This window comes from Mucor mucedo (assembly GCF_025094135.1).
Source record: "Mucor mucedo strain NRRL 3635 chromosome Unknown EV154scaffold_13, whole genome shotgun sequence".
Classification (NCBI taxonomy): Eukaryota; Fungi; Mucoromycota; class Mucoromycetes; order Mucorales; family Mucoraceae; genus Mucor; species Mucor mucedo.
In genome coordinates, this window is record NW_026252297.1 from 366,652 (window position 1) to 385,285 (window position 18,634).

The 18,634-nt window shown below is 34.2% G+C and overlaps 4 protein-coding genes across 4 annotated transcripts; 2 read left to right on the forward strand and 2 right to left on the reverse strand.

Moving 5' to 3' along the window:
* The first annotated feature begins 3,173 nt into the window (after positions 1–3,173).
* Positions 3,174–3,584, forward strand: EV154DRAFT_496893 (uncharacterized protein). The gene has a single exon (XM_051600205.1). It carries the CDS (start codon positions 3,191–3,193, stop codon positions 3,416–3,418), a length of 228 nt encoding a protein of 75 aa, XP_051461493.1. The 5' UTR covers positions 3,174–3,190; the 3' UTR covers positions 3,419–3,584.
* Positions 3,585–10,437: 6,853 nt separating this feature from the next.
* Positions 10,438–11,157, reverse strand: EV154DRAFT_599591 (uncharacterized protein; the record flags this gene model as incomplete). Its single annotated transcript, XM_051607121.1, has 1 exon — positions 10,438–11,157. Exon 1 carries the CDS (start codon positions 11,149–11,151, stop codon positions 10,438–10,440), a length of 714 nt encoding a protein of 237 aa, XP_051461494.1. The 5' UTR covers positions 11,152–11,157.
* A 606-nt stretch (positions 11,158–11,763) lies between these two features.
* EV154DRAFT_496898 (acyl-CoA N-acyltransferase) lies at positions 11,764–13,729 on the forward strand. The gene is made up of 7 exons (XM_051600206.1): positions 11,764–12,086; positions 12,140–12,264; positions 12,320–12,411; positions 12,489–12,605; positions 12,670–12,840; positions 12,915–13,410; positions 13,475–13,729. Exons 1-7 carry the CDS (start codon positions 11,816–11,818, stop codon positions 13,631–13,633), a joined length of 1,431 nt encoding a protein of 476 aa, XP_051461495.1. The 5' UTR covers positions 11,764–11,815; the 3' UTR covers positions 13,634–13,729.
* A 1,726-nt stretch (positions 13,730–15,455) lies between these two features.
* On the reverse strand, positions 15,456–17,035 carry EV154DRAFT_496902 (uncharacterized protein). The gene has a single exon (XM_051600207.1). The coding sequence runs from the start codon at positions 16,908–16,910 to the stop codon at positions 15,618–15,620; it is 1,293 nt and encodes a 430-aa protein (XP_051461496.1). The 5' UTR covers positions 16,911–17,035; the 3' UTR covers positions 15,456–15,617.
* Positions 17,036–18,634: the final 1,599 nt, after the last annotated feature.

Here is an 18,634-nt window from a genome sequence, read left to right on the forward strand (position 1 = left end):
ATTTTACCCATTTTCTCGGCTTTACATAAAACCTGGACTTCTAAGAAACCATACATCATACGTTAAAGTCATGATTTGTCTTGTTTACGTCTACACCGTCTTAGTATACAACAACTACCTAATCCTTTTATTATCACTGTGTCAGAAAAAAAAATTGCTTCACTCACTTTGGAAACCCGACTTCGCACAGCAAAAAATGCGCATAATAGTGTATCATACACCTTTTTTTTTTTTTTGGAAAGATACAAAAAAAGTCTTTGTATGCTCTTTCCCCTTTCAAAGAAATGTCTAAACTGTTGAGGTAAACTCCAGACCATTTTCATGTACACTTTGTTGCTAAGATGGTAACTCATCCTTCTTGCTTTGCTGCTACCAACAGTCTCTTCTGGAAAGTCAGTATCATGTATGTCTACTTAATTAACATATCTGGCTGAGTCATAGTCAAATTCGTCCAGAATTTTTTTTTTTTTTGACAAGAGCCTCGCCTTGATCCCTCAAAGTGACAATACCTAATGCTTATTCGAAGCCATCGTTAATGTTTTCCTCATCAATTAACTCGTCAAGAAGTGCTTGAATCTGGAGCCCATTGAACTTGGCTTCTTATTCTGTTATTATGCTTGTTGTCTTGAATATAACTTATTTGTGAAAAAAAAAGAAGCAATGTCCTGAAAATAGCATACACTGTGCAATAAAAAAATATGAAAACACGAGCCCAGGAGATGACGTTGTGTTACACAAATGGTAAAAAGATGTTTCTTGCATGAACAAGCGTAAAATAATTTTAATTGGTCAAAAAAAAAAAAAAATTATATGTATTTTTCATTAATATTTAAAAACCCAAGCCAGCTTTTCGCCACTACGTGCCTGAAAAAAAAAATGGTGACCACCCTTCTGCAAGATGGAAATCCATATCCAATAGGACGACCGACACTTGAAATCAATGCTCCCCCCGAAGGATCATCGAAAGAAATCGCATATCAGAAGACATCTTTTTGTTAAAAAAAAAAAAAAAAAGAAAAAGAAAAAGAAACTCGCCGAGTTAAAAAAAAAATGGGTCCCTTTTTTTGGGTGGGTCGAATTTATCAGTTACACATAAAAATTTGGGACTTTCAAAAAAAACAAGTGGCTGCAACTTTTTCTGGTATCATCCTGACATCATTGTTTACAGCACTTAAACAGTATCACTACAATGCTGTGATAATATGTGTGAGCAGAGAAAAGTAGACAGTAGAATAAAGAGAAAGCACATATACGAAGTAGAGAATCCATCTTTTTTTTTTATAAAAAACTCGGATTCTCAATAAGGCAAGTGGGGCGCGCGTATAGTCTACAGCTTGGAGCGCCTTCTGTATTAGGGTCTTTCATTCTACCTCTTGGACATTGCTTTTTTAAAATCACATGAGCCATAATTAAAAAAAAAAAGCCTGCCCAACACATAGTTAAAACTGTCTGTAAAACAGTTATTTGGAGTCACCACCCAAGCCTTTCTTATTCATTAACCACGAAAAGCTACATGATGTGTGTTTAGAAAAAAACAGGGGATTCGTAGAGTCAAATAATCGCAAAATCTCAGAGTTGTGTAGAGTGTTTAATTCAATCTAATAGACTGCAAGTGCACTGTCAAGGGAGCAATGACTAAAGATAAAAGCTTTTGTTGTGTCCTTCTTTTCAGAACAGTCTTTGCATACGTTATTTTTGAAGCTGCGAGATGCTCTTTTGTAATACATACCCCACTGATAAAAATACCGATAACAATTTCCAAGTTCAGCATTAGACTGGTAAAAGGCTATTTACAGATGTATAAAGCTTAAAAGATATTATGGATTACTGAAATCTTCATAATATCGTCCTGACATGAATCAGCTCTTGCTTACACATCGTTTTTCTTTGCTCTTTATTGAGGAAAAAATTAATCACGGTAAAAAGGTCAGATAATAATGACCTGTTAAATGCCAAGTTAAATATAAATTATGACCTTCTTTTCTAATCTTTTATTGTTAAGGCTGTCTATTTTGAAAGTTATACAGTTAGAAAACAATGTCATCATATAATGTACCTATACTTCTCTAGTGCAATCACTGAGCTTTCACGCATATGAATGTCTTTTAATCTAGATCAAGTATTTAAAATTTAGGTTTGAAAATCCCCTTCCCCCGTTTGTAGTCGTCATACTTTAGAACTACTCGCTAACTATACATAGCAGGGCACAAATTTATAAGCCATGTAAAGCCTGTAAGAACAGGATATTGCACCCTCTTACAGGAGTTTAGTCTTACTTAGTACGGTTGATTTTTCTTTGTCATGGCTTGTAGATATATATGAGACATCTCTTTTTTTTTTGTGGGATAACAAAAAATGACATGCAGTGCTGATATATTTACCTTAGTACTTATTTATTGCCAATGCATCTATCCTAGAACGTCTCGGAATGCGGTAACCGATCTAGAAAATCCTATACATCAACTGATTACCAAGCTGCAAGAAAGCGATATATCTGAGTTTATCTGCTTTATTAAGTAGGTTCCTCACTTGATACTGCCCTGAATGTTTGACCGGTGTTATTCAATAGGATATGGAAAGGGGAGTAGTGGGAGATTACTTAAGGTTTATATTCTCTGTTGCTGGCTACAACAACAAATACAGAGTGATGAATTCTGCGATTATCTATCACACTAAAGAATAATTTATTAAAGTCCCTATGGGGCGTTTTTTATTATTAATAATTCCATGAACTTTACATTATGATAAGTTGTGGTTCCTTTTTTAACGACTTTTTCTTTCTTGGGTGTTTTGTTTTTATTTTTTGATGATAGGGGTTGAATACCCTTGTTCCCAGCTTTTGTGCGTCTGCTTCCATCAATAAACCAACTATAAATGATATATTTATGAAATCTCCCGATACACAAATGCTGTTTGATGAACCATTGCTAATAGCTACTCATTGTAGCCATTGCCATGAAATCGTTTGATGAGAGGAACTACTGGAAAAATGTAAATAATGTTTTTTGTGGCAAAGATTAACCGACGATAGGGGTTGATAAACATATTATTTACTTGGGCTTATTTCTCTTTGTGATCGGCAGCAACTTTCTTTGCTGATCATAACACACCAAGCATCGACATTTTGCTATAAAAAGAGACAATTTTCACTTAATTTTTTTTACAACAAAATATTTTCAAAACTTCAAAGATGCATACTTTCACAGTTTTGTTTACCCTTGTCATTTTATTGGCTTTTTTTGGCGCTGATGCTCGTGTTACTTTTGATGGTCAAAAAAGGGATCCTGAAAACAATAGTTCGTATGAACGTCGTGGTGGTTACTTGGATTCTATAACGGGTAGCAATATATCATTTATTAAATTGGACAAGGATGGAAAACCGTATATCGTAGAAAAACCCGTACCTAACACTAAATGACATTGTAATAGGATATCACAGTTTTAGTGTAAATGCTAATATTTTTAAAGATATTATCACTAATTAAGTAATAAAACAGACTCATTCTTGTTTACCACTTTTTTTTACTAAACTATCGCAATATTTTCTGCCTTTTTTTAATCTCTCGTTTCATCACAAAAACCATTTTTTACATCTTTATATTCCCTGACGCTTACTAGGTTTTCATTTATACAATAAATTCAAATTAAAGCAAATAGCTTTACATAGTATAGTTGCTGCCTGTCTCATTGAAACTGTGTTCAATAGTATTTAAACAACGATATTAAAGTGCATCTCAAGGGTATGTTTTAAGCCACAAGTCTCCACTTAGACAAGGCATTAATGTTTGAGAAAGAAAGTTATCCACTGTTTCACAAACCACACAGTTCAGTTTGTATACCAAGGTTCTGATAATAAATATATATAAACACCAAACACACTATATAAACGAATGGCATATGTGTAAAGTATATGCGAATCAGGTAGACATAAGCTCTTTTTTCTTTAACTGCTTTGTATTTATGTGCCTATTTTTTTACGCTTTGATAGGCCTAGTGGCATAGTGCGGGATCTTTAAAATCTCATTATTCGCTCCTTTAACATAAACTTCAGACCTTCGGAAGTAAGTTTTTGACTTGGGTGTATGTACGGAAGTGTGTTATCTACAAGCATGTCATTGTGAACACTCAGTGAATAGAATTTTGTTTTTTGCGAAACACTGTGTTAATGCTATATTTGGTATATGGAAGAGAATGAACGCAAAAATGATTGATTTAAGCATTTGTATATAGTTGCAATGAGGTAAAGCGGTAATTAAGCTTTACAATTTGAGCTGGATAATGATGAAGCAGGTTGAAATTAAGTAGTATGGAGGTTCAGACAGACGATATGTGTAGGCAGGTGACAAATAAATGTTCTGTTTGCAATTATACCCGGACATGCCTCTAAGTCAGAACTGAGGTGAGGAACGACTTGACTGGAGCTTTGTTGTTACGAAACGTGGGACCTTGACCCTCTAAAAGGGGTTGCAATTAATGTCACTGAAACACTTCTTATTCAATGTCAAAGATCCCGAGTCCTCTTTTATGATTGTAATGTTGAAAGAGTCGACAACTTGAGTTTTGGAAATATAAGGAATTGGTATTTAACCGATTGAATTTTGGCGATCTGGGCTTTAATCATAGTCATAGGAGATAACCGAATAACGTGCCACATTGTCGAATAAACTAGGTAATTTAAGACGGTAGCTTGTTTACGGATTGACAGTTGTTGTTGTTTGCGGAAGTAGCTTGCGTGTTGAATCTTATTGATGTTGGCATAATGATTGCATTGATTGATTGAAAAACAGAGTTGGAAATCTAGACAGCGTAGTAGAGCTGTTGAACATTGGGAGTGCCACCTAGTAATGTCTTGCTTTAATAAGAACTGTTTAAAAACCTCAGAGAGTTCATCATTGATTTCAAAAAGCTTCGGTTTTATCGTTGCCGTGCAAAAAAAAAAAAAAAAAAAAAAAAAAAATCTCAATATGAAAACATGCGCAGCAGAAGTCATGTTACACACGCGAGAAAAGGATAAATTTTGCATGAATAAGCTTAAAGTAATTTTAATTGGTCAAAAAAGTTTAAAGGTTTATAGTTTATATAGTTTATATTTTTCATTTTCATTAATGTTTAAAAAACCAAGCCCGCTTGCGCCCCTACGTTCCTGGAAAATTGTTGACCACCCTTCCCACAAGATGGAAATCCATGTCCGATAGGACGACCAACAATTGATATCGATGGTTATACCGCGTACTCCGGAAAGATCAGCGAGAGCAACCCCAAAGACATCGAATGTCGGAAGACAATTTTTTGATAGAGAAAAAAAAAAAAAGAAAAAAACTCGTAGAGTGGAAAAAATAGGCCCCTTTTATACCTTTTTTTTTGGGTGGGTTGAATCTATCAGTTACACATAAAAATTTTGGGACTTTCAAAAAACAAGTGACTGCAGTTCTGGTATCATCCTGACATCATTGTTTACAGCACTTAAACAGTATCACTATAATACTCTGATAATACATGTGAGCAAAGAAAAGTAGACAGTAGAATAAAGAGAAAGCACACATACGAGGTAGAGAATGCATCTTCTTTTTTTAAAAACTCGGATTCTCAATAAGGCAAGTGGGGCGCGCGTATAGTCTACAGCTTGGGAGCGCCTTCTGTATTAGGGTCTTTCAGTATACTTCTTGGACTTTACCTTTTAAAATGACATGAGCCATAATTGAAACAAAAAGTCTGCCCAAAACATATTTAAAACTGTCAGTATAACAGTGGCTTTTATTTGAATGTGCACCCTAAGCATTCTAATGCATTACCCATCAAAAGCTACATAATAAATTATTAGAAAAATCAGGGGATTTGTAGAATCAAGTAATCACAAATTCTTCGAAAAAATTGAATGTTCTAAAATATGCTATGGCTCCAACAATATTGACATTAGCAGTCCTTTATTTATAAAGGTCAACACTTGGTGGTTCTCCTACTTGAGACGGAGCTCGACCTATGATAGACATGCAATTTATTTGTTTTCGTAACTGAATCGAAGCCAATTATTTTGTCAATTTTGCTGTCTGAATAGGCTAAATCGTCCATTATTTTTATCCGTAATCATCTCCATTAACTTAGTAGCTGCTTGGAGGTAGCAAATATGATCCATATTAATTTCTAAAAGATTTAGTTCCAAAACAAAAGAAGAAATCATTTAAAACCTAAATGTTAATAATTTTTGATACAAAAGCCTTAAAAATTTTAACAACCAAAAAAAAAAAGGGGGGGGGGTTAAGACCAATCTAGCTTTCCATGTGTTCATATAATGTTATACGTTATCTTTATAGATGTTCTAATCAAACAAGTATATATTATAATAAAATAAAGATATGATGGTATGTAATCTGTGTGTTTAATGACATATTACCATGTTTCCTTGATGTGCTGTATAGTCTCCAAATTTTAAGTGACACGGATGCTCGTCATATCTTGTTTTACCTAATGAACAGCAATTTTTATTTTATTTTCGCTCTTCCAAGAGGTTGTAGTAGAAAAAACCATCCTGATGAAGGACTTATATTCTCTTGACTCTATCTTAAAACAGTCTGTGCATTTTTCACAGCTATTACTGTTACTAGTTCCCCCTTCAACCAATGCAAGCAGGCTATGAGTAGTACAGATTTGAGTTTGCTATAAACGGATAGGTAATATTTGATGTGAATTAAGTTTGTAACAGGAGTTCGACTGTGTTGCATGTCCTTTTCAGTTTACTACCTTATAGCAGATATAGTATCTAGCAGAATCTTAAGAATATACTTCATATTTTAATAGTTGAGTACGCAGTTTTTGTTAAGTGAATTACTGGGGAGACAGATTATATTTAACGGCTCAAAAAAATAAACCCAATGTTTAACTTGACCATTTGTGTGTTATTATGTTACTGAAAATTTAATTAGTACGACAAATACTAACTGAGGCATCGGATTTGTAAATATGTATAGATACGTGAAAGTAACCGTTATTTCATAAACTTAATCAGCATTAAAATACAGGAAAAAAGTTTATTGTTTGTCATGGTAGACTATTAATGAGTAGACAACTAACACAAATGAGCAAATATTCAAGGAAGAGCCTTGGTTTGGTTCGTGCATTATGTCATCACACGTCGGTTATTGCTCACTTGACATGTAATCCAACTTTTTAAAAAAATGAACCGTGAGAGCTCAGACTTGTGTATATATCATCAGGTTACCTCGGAATAGGACTTTTGTTATACATTAAAAAAAAATGACCGTAGTCTGTTTTCCTTAAATTATTGGTGGGTAAGAACTACCTTTTCAAAACGCGTAGTTTGAAATTGCAGACCACTGACTATCACACAATTATCTTGTCAAGATATGTCACTTTATTTGGTTGTATGAGAGTAATCGAAGACATTGGGTTGAAAAAAAAAATCTAAACACTAAGGGAGCTGCTGTTTGACACAAAATTGTGTTTGTGATTCTTACTTCAAAAATAAATTTGTTCTCAAATAAATCCTTCTTAATTCCAAAAAAAATTAAAATTACCTTTATAGTAACTCATATCTACGTGGTTTCTGGAATAGGGTTACATCTGTGGCATATACGACGTTTGTTGTAACATCAAACTCGTGAGATAAATGTGGAATACATCATACCGTATTTTGCCAACATCCAATAAATGAGAGTACCGCGTTTATCCTGGCTAAGCAACTTTATTGCTACATTAGCTTTTTATAACCATATACTGTCATATTTATGGGTTGTACAAACATTTAACATCACTATAAATACCAGAATAATTTGTTCTTTGGTTTGAGCATTATAATATATTTTATTAACTTCTTAAACAAAATGCTCAAAGGTACTCTTATTTTGGTTTTGGCTCTCGTTGCTACTGTCTATGCTGAAAGCACTACTCAAGGAAAAAAGTGCATGGGCTATGAAGGAGTTATGGTCCCCTGTGAAATCTTATAAAGTAAAAATCTAGTTACTCCTGCAATGTCATTTTATAGACTCTCAACATCTAAATGACACTTTTGGCCTATATTGTTTGTTCTTGCCAATTATTCGTCAATAAGCTTAGTTTCTTTTTAAAAAAAACTTTTATAGTTACAATAAAACTTTTTTTTTATAAATCTATATATGTGAAATTGTTATCATTTGAATGAATAGGAGTCAGATGATGTTACTCAAGACGTGCGATAAATCCGAGATATATGTCAATTGCAGTTTAGTTACACCTAACTATTGAGCATTTTCTATTTGTCAAGTAAATATTGTGGTAAAACACATAATATTATATAACTACACAAACTACATACAATAACGGCTACAGCCAATAGTAAACATACACAATTGCATAATAAAGCATACAGCCAATAAAATACATGATACCAATTTAGATAAGGATATGACAGTAAAATATCCTTATCACTATCACTATATAACCATTAGTCGTAGACAAGGACAGACTGTCTAAAATAAGGAAACAGAAAAAGAATACTCTGTGCTACCTCACAGAGTATCTTCAGATCTAAATATACCTGCTGAAATCTTAAAGATAGATAGCCACATCTCTGTGTAACACACACAGAATATAGTTTCTCAAGCATAAGGAAGTAATAAACACAGTAGCAGCTTATCACAATTATAAATCATAATCATCTAACAATTAATATAAATAGATAATTTTCCATTAGTTTACTTTGAACCTTTAACCTGGAATAAAACCACACTGGATATTTAGCTTATTCCCTGTTGCTCTTTTATTCTTTTTATTTTTCTGTGTAGACCAATACCGTTTATCGCAAATATAAGCTTTTAAATTATGTAGTTACTGTACGTAGCACACATTTTAGATGCCGCTCTTCAATTTGATGAAACTCAAGACACTTACTCCAAGGCATTTTTTACAGCAGCAGCTCATTGTTCTTTAGGAACTATAAACAGCTTATTTGTATAGTTTTTTTTTTCACAGTACTTAATCAACTATTCCCCAATAACATTAGTATTATAGGTTTGTTTAAACAAGCTATCAGAGCCTTGTAAGATAACAGCCTAAAATAAATCAGCGATCAAAAATTCAAAAATATCGCTGACAAATGCGCAAATAACGATTGATTTTTTTAAATATCGCGATTGACAATATCGCTCCACAAATAAAAAAAAAATCGTTGAATGGGGAAATCGATAATCGATATAATATTACTTTTACACCCCTGCTGAATCAGTATGCAGGCTTGAAGTTGATACGTTTGTATATATTGGGAAAAACAAAATTTTATTTATAAAAAAAACCAAATAACGTCGAATCTGATCATGATAATGAGAGGAACTACTACTGTGACCATACGAAAACTTCAGAAGAACTCGGCAGTATCACTTACTTGCATAAAGATGGTTTTCGTTAATAAGAAAATAAATAGTCATGTTTAGTAATGTGTACCTTTACAAAACCGTGGGATGTACGAGCCTCAAATAAACATCGATAGCAGCTAGCTTTAGGAATTTGGGTTAGTTAATAATAAACAAAGTAAACCAAAGTCTACATATTTACATTTTCACAAGCAGTTAAAGTAGTGATGGCTTCAGCTATAAAAATGCGCTAATAGATATAAAAAAGTAGTTAAGTAACTCACCCAGCAAAGATCATTGGTGTGATCCTATTGGAATGTTGCAACACGTTTATTATTAGTCACATAACTAAATCTAAATTTATTTAAAGATGGTTATGATGAATTATATACCATAAGCTATTCGCATATACATACATCAACTTGAAAGAAAAAGAATAAAAGGTGTTTTAAAAAACAAAGTTCTTGCCATAAAAAGAGTCGATGTTCATTATTATTTTATATTACGACAAACATTTTCTTTACGGATGCACACTCTTCACAATCTTGTTTACTCTCGTCATTTCATTGCCTCTTCTTGGTACTGAAACCCGTGCTACTTTTGATACGAAGATAAATGCTCCGAGCACTGCATTTACTAGCAAACCTTTTGATTATGATTCTAATAGTATTGTAAATAAAATTGCTGATGAGCGTTTTGATGATGAGCGTTTTGATGATGATACGATGATTACTAAAGGGAAATGAAACCATGGCACGGTGTACTCAACATCGGAAAATTGCATAAGACGCTTGGTAGGCTGAATCTTATTCCAATATTACTATTGAATACTGACTTTATATTTTCTTGACCTAGATCTGGAAACTTTCTTGCTAAAGAAGTGTCAAATAAAGGAGAAAAAATCTCATTATATTATCAAGCGAAGAAATGCCCCTAATTCTCACTACCATTCATACATCATTTTTATATATATGACGACCTTTTTTAATGAAGGCTCGTATCAAACAATTACAAACAAACGTTCATGATAGATTATTCGAAATTTATTTATTCTTACGCGTACTTCTTCTCGATCCTACTGTGTGTCAGTCTCTAGCTAGTTTTCTACCATGAAATCTAGGTGCTGTAGATCACGATTCCTTGATATTGAAAATCTCAGAGTGTGAGGCGTCCTTTGAACATTAGCTTCACCTTCGGTATCTTCATAGGTATCTTCATAGGTATCTTCATAGGTATCTTCATAGGTATCTTCATTGGTTTCTTTATAGGTTTCTTCATCGGTTTCTTCATCATTTTCTTTATCGGCTACTTCTTCTGATTCAATTTTTTCTGGCAAAGGATCGACAACAGAACGACTAGTCTGTAATCTGGAATTAGTTTTTTGAAAACCGTCGTTACTTCTTGCACGAGTATTGACAATCGGAAACTCACTAAACTGCAAAAAGTGCCTGAAACCTTCATTAATTCTTGTGACTCCCCGTCGAATCTGGATATTTATCAAGCGCAAATAAAAACAAGATTCTGCATCAGGAATAGACAAAGCATGTAAAATCATGTAAATAACATATCCCTCGCACCGAATGACACGCCCTTCATGACAGGGTTGTCTAAAGAAGTTTCGATCGGCGTCTAAGAATTGTCTTCTAGTACCAATCAGTGAAATAATTGATAATGGATGATTAACCCAACACCAGATAGAAACTTCTGAGTCATCAGTCTGCTCTTCTGAACACACATTTACAGTGATAGGAACGATGACGCCTTCATTCACAATCATTCGAATATCACTAACAGCAGCAAGTTCAGTCATGGTAAGTTTAGTAGGAAATAAAGGAAAACAGAAAAGAAAAAGAAAATTGAAACTTGACTCATTTTTTGTGATAAATGCAGTTTTTTTTAAAAAAGTTACACCACTTTTATACCTATACATCTCAATGTTTTCTACAGCCAAAGGTATGCTAACAGCTATATTACTACAGTCCTTACAGGATAAAGAAGTCAAACAGACCAGTTGAACATACAATCTTTATTTCAGGTATCAATAACAATATCTTTATAAACACCATATTATCTAGACCCTTGAGCCTGCAATCGTATCGGTACTATTAAAATGTACGGGAAAGCGCTGCTTGATTTTTAGGGCCCGTTTGTGTTGTGTCTGCTAGGCGCACTCATTTGCGTTTAGATGTCTTTTCTAAGGAGTTTAGTAGCCATACCACTATTCACGTGCTGTATATAATCAAGAGTAGTGCAAGTTAAAAATAGGTCGTTTAGAGAGGACTGTTTACTTTTTCTTTGTTATTTTGCATGAGAGACAAAGAGAATCAACATGAAAAAAAGAAAGGTCACATCACTACGGAGCCTTAAATAAAAACAATTTTATTATTAGGGCGCTGTTTGTTTATTTCTTTCTTTACGCTTCTTTTTTTTTTTTCCAATAACAACTCAAAACCGCGTTTTTTTTTTAAAAAAAAATGGATAACAAAAAGCAACCCACCGAAAAAGAATTAAAGGACTTGGTAAAGAAGGTTGACAAGTTGGTTTCCAAGAAGAGTGTTAAGGAAGCACTTCAGACACCTTCTGGTTCATCGTCCAACCCTGAAGCTGAAGCAAAGATGAAGGCACAACTTCAACAAATGATGGCCAGCATGGCGTTATTGGAAAAGTCAGGCATGGTCAAGACTACCGGTAAAAAGGATGTCGGAGACCACAAGTTCTGGAACACTCAACCCGTTCCCAACATTGGTAAGAAAAAGGCTGCAAGACACACAAAGTCATTGTGTATTGACATTTCATAGATGAGGAAATCGTCGAATCAGGTCCTATTGAAGCTGATATTCCCTTTGATCAAATCAAGAAGGAACCTCTTCCTTTACCTAAAGAGTTTGAGTGGTGTGAAATCAATATGGAAGATGAGAAAGAGGTAAAATATAGGGATAGTTTTGTCATTGTGCTTCGTAAATTGACACACACCCCAGGTCAAAGAGCTCTATGAACTTTTAACAATGAACTATGTTGAGGATGACGAAGCTCAATTCAGATTTGATTATTCCGCAGAATTTTTAAAATGGTAAGACACAATGAAAAAAAAAAAAGAGAGACAAGGGCGGATAGTATGGGGATCAAGTAACTGACATTGATTGTTAGGGCACTTTTACCTCCCAACTGGAGAAAGTCATGGCTCGTTGGTATTCGTGTTGCCGCCAACAAGAGATTGGTTGCTTTCATTAGTGGTATTCCCGTCGCCATGAGAACCTATGAGAAGTAAGTGCGAAGATGAAAAGGGTCGCTTTTCTTTGTGTATTAAGTTTTCATTGTTTGCGATTAGGGTTCATAATTTGACAGAAATCAACTTTTTATGTGTTCACAAGAAGCTTCGATCAAAGCGTTTAGCTCCTGTTCTTATCAAAGAGATCACTCGTAGAAGTCACATCGAAGGTATTTTCCAAGCCGCTTACACAGCTGGTGTTGTTATTCCCAAACCTATTGCTACTTGTCGGTAAGATAAATTTATTAAAAAAAAAACATTTAGATCCAACGGAGCTTTAATAACAAGCGTCTTTTTTATTATAGTTATTACCATAGATCACTTAACCCCAAGAAGCTTGTAGAATGTAATTTCTCCCGTATTCCCCCCAGATCTACTTTATCTCGCATGATTAAGAATTTCAAAGTACCCGAAAAGACAAGCACTGCAGGTTTAAGAGAGATGCGCAAAGAGGATGTACCTCAAGTCCGAGTTTTATTAAACAAGTACTTGACAAGATTCGATTTCGCCCCCGTTTTCGAGACTGATCAAGATGTTGAGCATTGGATTTTACCTCACGAGAAGGTTGTTTGGAGTTATGTTGTAGAGGATCCCAAAACCAAAAAGATCACAGATATGTTCTCATTCTATTCTCTTCCAAGTTCCGTGATTGGTAACCCCAAGCATTCTACTTTGAACGCTGCTTACATGTTCTACTATGCTATGGAAATCGATGAAGCACTTGAGCACGAACAAAAGGAAAAGTTCATATCCAAGAGATTAAACGAGCTTGTGAACGATGCTTTGGTTTTGGCCAAAAAGGTTAGTACTATTTACATTGTCTAGAAGATAAAAAAAAAAAAAATTAACATGCCACAAATTCTAGGCTGATTTCGATGTTTTAAACACACTTGATTTAATGGACAATGCAAAGTTTGTCGATGAACAAAAGTTTGGTAACGGTGATGGTTACTTGAATTACTACTTGTACAACTACAAGTGTCCTGATGTTTCCAGAAATAAGGTTGGATTGGTGATGCTCTAAATAAGATAGTGGGTTTTTTTTCCCAATTCGTTCGTTTTCGCGAAAACAAATAACAATAATAAATACATGACCCGGTTGATTATATATAAAAAGAGTCTTTAATTTTCCTTTTTTTTCCCTTCTTTTTCCTCTTCATCTCTCTCTCTCTTTTCTCATACTTATATGTTACTTGCACAACCATTTGATCCGTTTAAAGAAAAAAGATTACCGTTTTTTGCTCGTTGTCGCATCATCTCTAAAACAAGGCGGGCCTTGTTTGACTTGAAGAACAAGATGCATACGCATAGGCAGTATCAACCTGTAATGATGCCGGATCATCATTACATGTTGTCTCAGCAACCACCGCCACCACCACCATGGTTATGTTATAACTGCTGCTATGATCCTTACCTCATGTTTCCTCCTCCCCCTCCACTTCCTCCTCAGGTCATGCAACCTTATTCCATATGTGTGCACATCTCTCCTCCACATGATGCCTCCTCTGTTACAGAATCCACTGTCTATAGCTCAAGTTCTTCCCTGTATAACATGGATGAAAAGGAATGCATCGAGGTTGAAGAGTCTCGTCCAAAGAGACACCCAGGGCCGGTGATGAATCGCAGTCAAAGTGAAATTATTCCATCTAGACCAAGACATAGGCCTTCCGTAAGTAGATGGAACAGTGATAATCTCTACTATGATTAGTTGTCTTTTATATAAATAAATGATATTACTATAAAAGTAATCGAACAAATCCCGTCTTTTGTTTGTTACATTTTAAATTTATATTTTAGCACATTACTCCATCATTCATAATTTTTTTATTTTTTTTTTCAATTCAATCATTTTGCCTGCCAAAACAAGATTTATGTCCGTTAAAATTATCATTCTTTGGACAATCTAAAAGTCTACAAAATGTTATTTGTGAGCGTAGATGGTCAGAGTTGGAACAGATGATGTACGTTCCGGCTCACTCTCATAGCTAGTGAGATAGACACACTATTTTTGTCTTCTCTCATGAATATCAATTTGCTCGTTGTTAATTCTTTTTGAATCAATCCACATTATTAATTATCTTTTTTCAATCATTGCCTACAAAATTGATGCTATTGCAAAAAAAAAAAAAAAAAAAAAAAAATGCAGCTTGAATGTTTTCTACCTTTTACGCTTTATAGAATTAGATGTTTCAAGTTAAATAGGTTACTTCATGACAAACCCCCCCCCCAGCCAATTCTTTTCAAGACTATTAAAAAAGAGATTGGTCGCTCCTTAAGAAGGATATAATGTCTGAGTCAAAATGTGGCACCTGCAAGTAAACTGTTTCTACTCCTCTGTCCAGATTCATTGGTCTGCGCATTAAAACGTGTTTGAAGTGATACAATTTAAGGGCTTGGAAAGCTTTAAGGATTAAATTTAGTATGCAATTAGAGATTTTTATCTGCTTAGCGGTTATATCTAACAGTTTCGAAAGGAGCAGTAGCCAAGGGATTCTTCTTGTGTCTGTAGACTATTGTATCAAGAAGAAGAAATCTCAGCCTCATCCTTGTTTAGTCATTGATATGTAAGCTCATGTCAGAACAAAGATAACCAACAAGAGCGAGCTGGAATCTAAAAGACAGGCTGCATCTACAGTTATTGTTTAAATTACATTTTTTTTAGATAGATAGATAAGATTTTATTAATTGAAATATAGTGGTCATCAGATGAGATACATAGGGGTAAATTTTTGATTTAGAGATGGCTGATCTAAAAATACATTTAGCAATATAAACCAGAAGAGATATTAATATGAAGACTAAAACAAAACTACCATGACATATCATAATTTTACAAAAGACTTTAATTTGTATGTTGTTGTATCAGAAAAGCTGATATAAAGAAATAATTTATTACATGTAATTTTCTTTGTGTGTGTGTTGTTTGAGGGAAAAAAAAAAATTAACTATGAAGGGGGGGGGGGATATATAATTTACATGGATTTTGGACATAAAACAAACTTGAAAATTCAAGGTTTGGGTTGATGTTTTTGGACTTGATGTCTTACGAGAGCGTCTTTTCTGCTGAAGGTAGAGGTACATTGTGTACAGCTGTAAGCACGTTCCCCATTATGCACGGTAGCTACATGTCTGGTTAAATCATGTTTACGATCAAATGCTTTTTTACATAAGTGGCAATCAAAGTCCTTCACTCGGGTAGGGCTATGCACTTTGATATGTGTACCCAAATTATAACGACGGTTAAACACCGCATGGCAGATATCACATTCGAATTTGCGTTGTTCTTCATTGTTGGTGGCCTTGAATCGTTTGTTCTTCTTGCTGCAGTCACCGTCATTCTTGCGTTTATTGTTTGTCTTGGTCACCACGGGCTTGATTTCTTGCACTGGTTCAGGCATGGCTTGTTCTTGAGGTTGCATAGGGAAGAAGGTATCATCGAAACAATCGTTTAAAAAGTTATTGGCTTCAAAGTCTTCTGTTGTAAATAATTCATGATTTGTGTCGTTATGGATCATAGTGGGTTCATAGGTAAGTTGGTCAGTAGGTAAAGGAGGGAAAAGAGGATCCTCAGAATCGTCTGTGATCGTATTGTTGTTGTTGTTATTGTTGCTAATGTTGTTGTCATTATTATTATTATTATCCATAGAGGCTAATAATAGTTGTGTAGGGTCACCATTAAAGGTATCAAGAGAATTTAGTAACTCTGGTGAGACATCGGTAGATGAGATGGTGTTTGCGAATAAATCGGCGGTAACAGCAGCGGGAGTTTGCCATGATAGATTGGATGATTTAATATAGCTAGACACTTGAATATCGTCTTGCATGCAATCTGTGATATTAAAGGAGTTATCCATGTAAGGTGAATAATAAGGGGAATGATGGAATTGAGCCAAGCTAGGCGTAAACACCGACGCAGGCGTAAATGGTGTGCCCATACAAGAATCTAAAAATGGGGTATCCATCATGGGTGATTCCCCAACAGCAGCAGCAGCAACAGCTACGGCAGCAGCAGCGGGGGTGATATCACCAATAAATGCAGCTAAAGAATTTTCTTCGATTGAAGAAGAAGAAGAAATGTTTTGTTCGTTAAGAGCAATAGATGCAGCTATAGCATTCATTGAGACGATCAGTTTACACGCTTCTACAAATTCAGAAACTTGATTGTACTCACCATCTATTTCTCCCCAGACTTGTGTGAAATTGAATTCATCAGCTTTGGAGTTTTTGTTGTGATTAATAATATCGTTTTGTGGGAACAAAAGATCATTAATATCATTCATGTTAAGATTGGAGTAAGTCATAGTTGGTGCGAATGAAGATGGATGCGATATATATAATAGAGAAATGAAAAAGTAGCTTTTTTTTCCTTTAAAAAAAAAAAGAGGGTATACTATGTATAAAAAGAGGAAAAAAAAAGAGTTTTTGGGTAAAAGAAAAAGCTTTCTCCCTCTGCCCTTTTATACCGCAGCAACCATTATTAATTGCTGCGCAGCATTGTGTAACCCCAAAACACGTCACAAGCGCCGCGATAAAAGTCTATTCCGAATTCCCACATGTATAGGTGAGTCAAACTCATTGGACGATTTCAGTGCTAAATAAGCGGGAGGGAAGGGGGGAGAATGAACTGCCTGACCTACTAGGGAGGAGCATCTTTCATTTGAGCAAATGTGTCGCAGCCCTATTTAATTTTTTTCAATGTGCGTTCTTTTTTTTAAAATTGTATAAATTGGACCCAAAATGCGTGTTGTGTAATTAGTCAGATTGATATTTTTAGCTTTTTCAAATTTTTAAATTTTTTTTTTATTGTTAAAAAAAAAAGATAAAGGGTTGACTCATAAAAAACCGAAAGTAAAGGTTGCCATATATAGATGATTAGGGCCGGTCTGTCCGAATACAGTGATTTGTGTTTGAAAATAGAATTTTAGTCCGTGCAAGAGATTTTTTTTTTTGACCAATAGAATTTATTTGTGACCAATAGATGTTTATAAGCAGTAGAAGCAGTAGAGTGTAATTTTTTGACAGCCAATTCAAGAATCACGAACTCGGTATAAAAAACATTTACATTTGAATACATGCAAAGGAGTAAGATACAAAAATATCTAGAAAATCATAGTCTAGACCTGTTGTATTGATCTATATCGATTATGGTATATCGTATGTTGCTCTTCACCGTCCTTATCTTCATATACATCTTTATTGTGTTCCTCAAAGACTTCTTTTATTTAATTATGATGTGTGTATAGGATGACAATTTATGCTGTTTTCCTAAGATTTTTTTAGAGCGACTCAATCTATTTTCTTAGACTGTATACCTTTAGAATTATTATAAGGCAAGAATTGACTTTTTGAAGTAAATTCATTATAAGATTTTTCAAATGTCCAGCCATAACAGCTTCTACCTGAAAACATCTTTTCCTTGGTACGGGCATATGTATTTTCGAATTATTTAACAGCTATTTCATCAATGTAGTGGAGGCAAAAATAAACTTTTTTTTTTTGTTTTAAAAGAAAAAAGAACTTTATTATTAACTTATTATTCAATGGCTTGATTTTTTATCATTTGTTCTTGAGGAACACTCTTCCAACCGATGCTTTCGTCAATCAAGTCATTGATTACTTTGTTTTGACTCTCCAATGACACCTGAATTCAAATGGAAAATAAATTAATTCAAATTTCATTTAATACATAAACAATGTTTTTTATTAATATACCTTCAACTTCATGATTAATTCCATGACTTGCAACCAATATCTTCTGTCATCATAATTTCTGGGCACGATCACCGAACGCTCAGTTACACATGCCCATTTTCCATCTCTTATGGACAACAGGGTGATTTATTTTCAATAAATTGGAGGCAAAGCATTTTACGCTTTAGCATCTCCATACATTATCCTAAAAATAAGGGAGGATTAAATACAGTATTCATATTTATATGGCACGAGTTTCTATTCTTTTACTACATATGCAAAAAAAAAAAGTTAGCTGTAAATTTTTTTTTAAAAGCACATAGTATATAGATAT

Coding starts and splice junctions, on each gene's coding strand:
- EV154DRAFT_496893 (XM_051600205.1), top strand. CDS start 3,191: ATGCATACTTTCACAGTTTTGTTTACCCTTGTCATTTTATTGGCTTTT.
- EV154DRAFT_496898 (XM_051600206.1), top strand. CDS start 11,816: ATGGATAACAAAAAGCAACCCACCGAAAAAGAATTAAAGGACTTGGTA. Junction 12,412..12,488: donor TCCGCAGAATTTTTAAAATG/GTAAGACACAAT, acceptor ATTGATTGTTAG/GGCACTTTTACCTCCCAACT. Junction 12,841..12,914: donor AAACCTATTGCTACTTGTCG/GTAAGATAAATT, acceptor TTTTTATTATAG/TTATTACCATAGATCACTTA.
- EV154DRAFT_496902 (XM_051600207.1), bottom strand. CDS start 16,910: ATGACTTACTCCAATCTTAACATGAATGATATTAATGATCTTTTGTTC.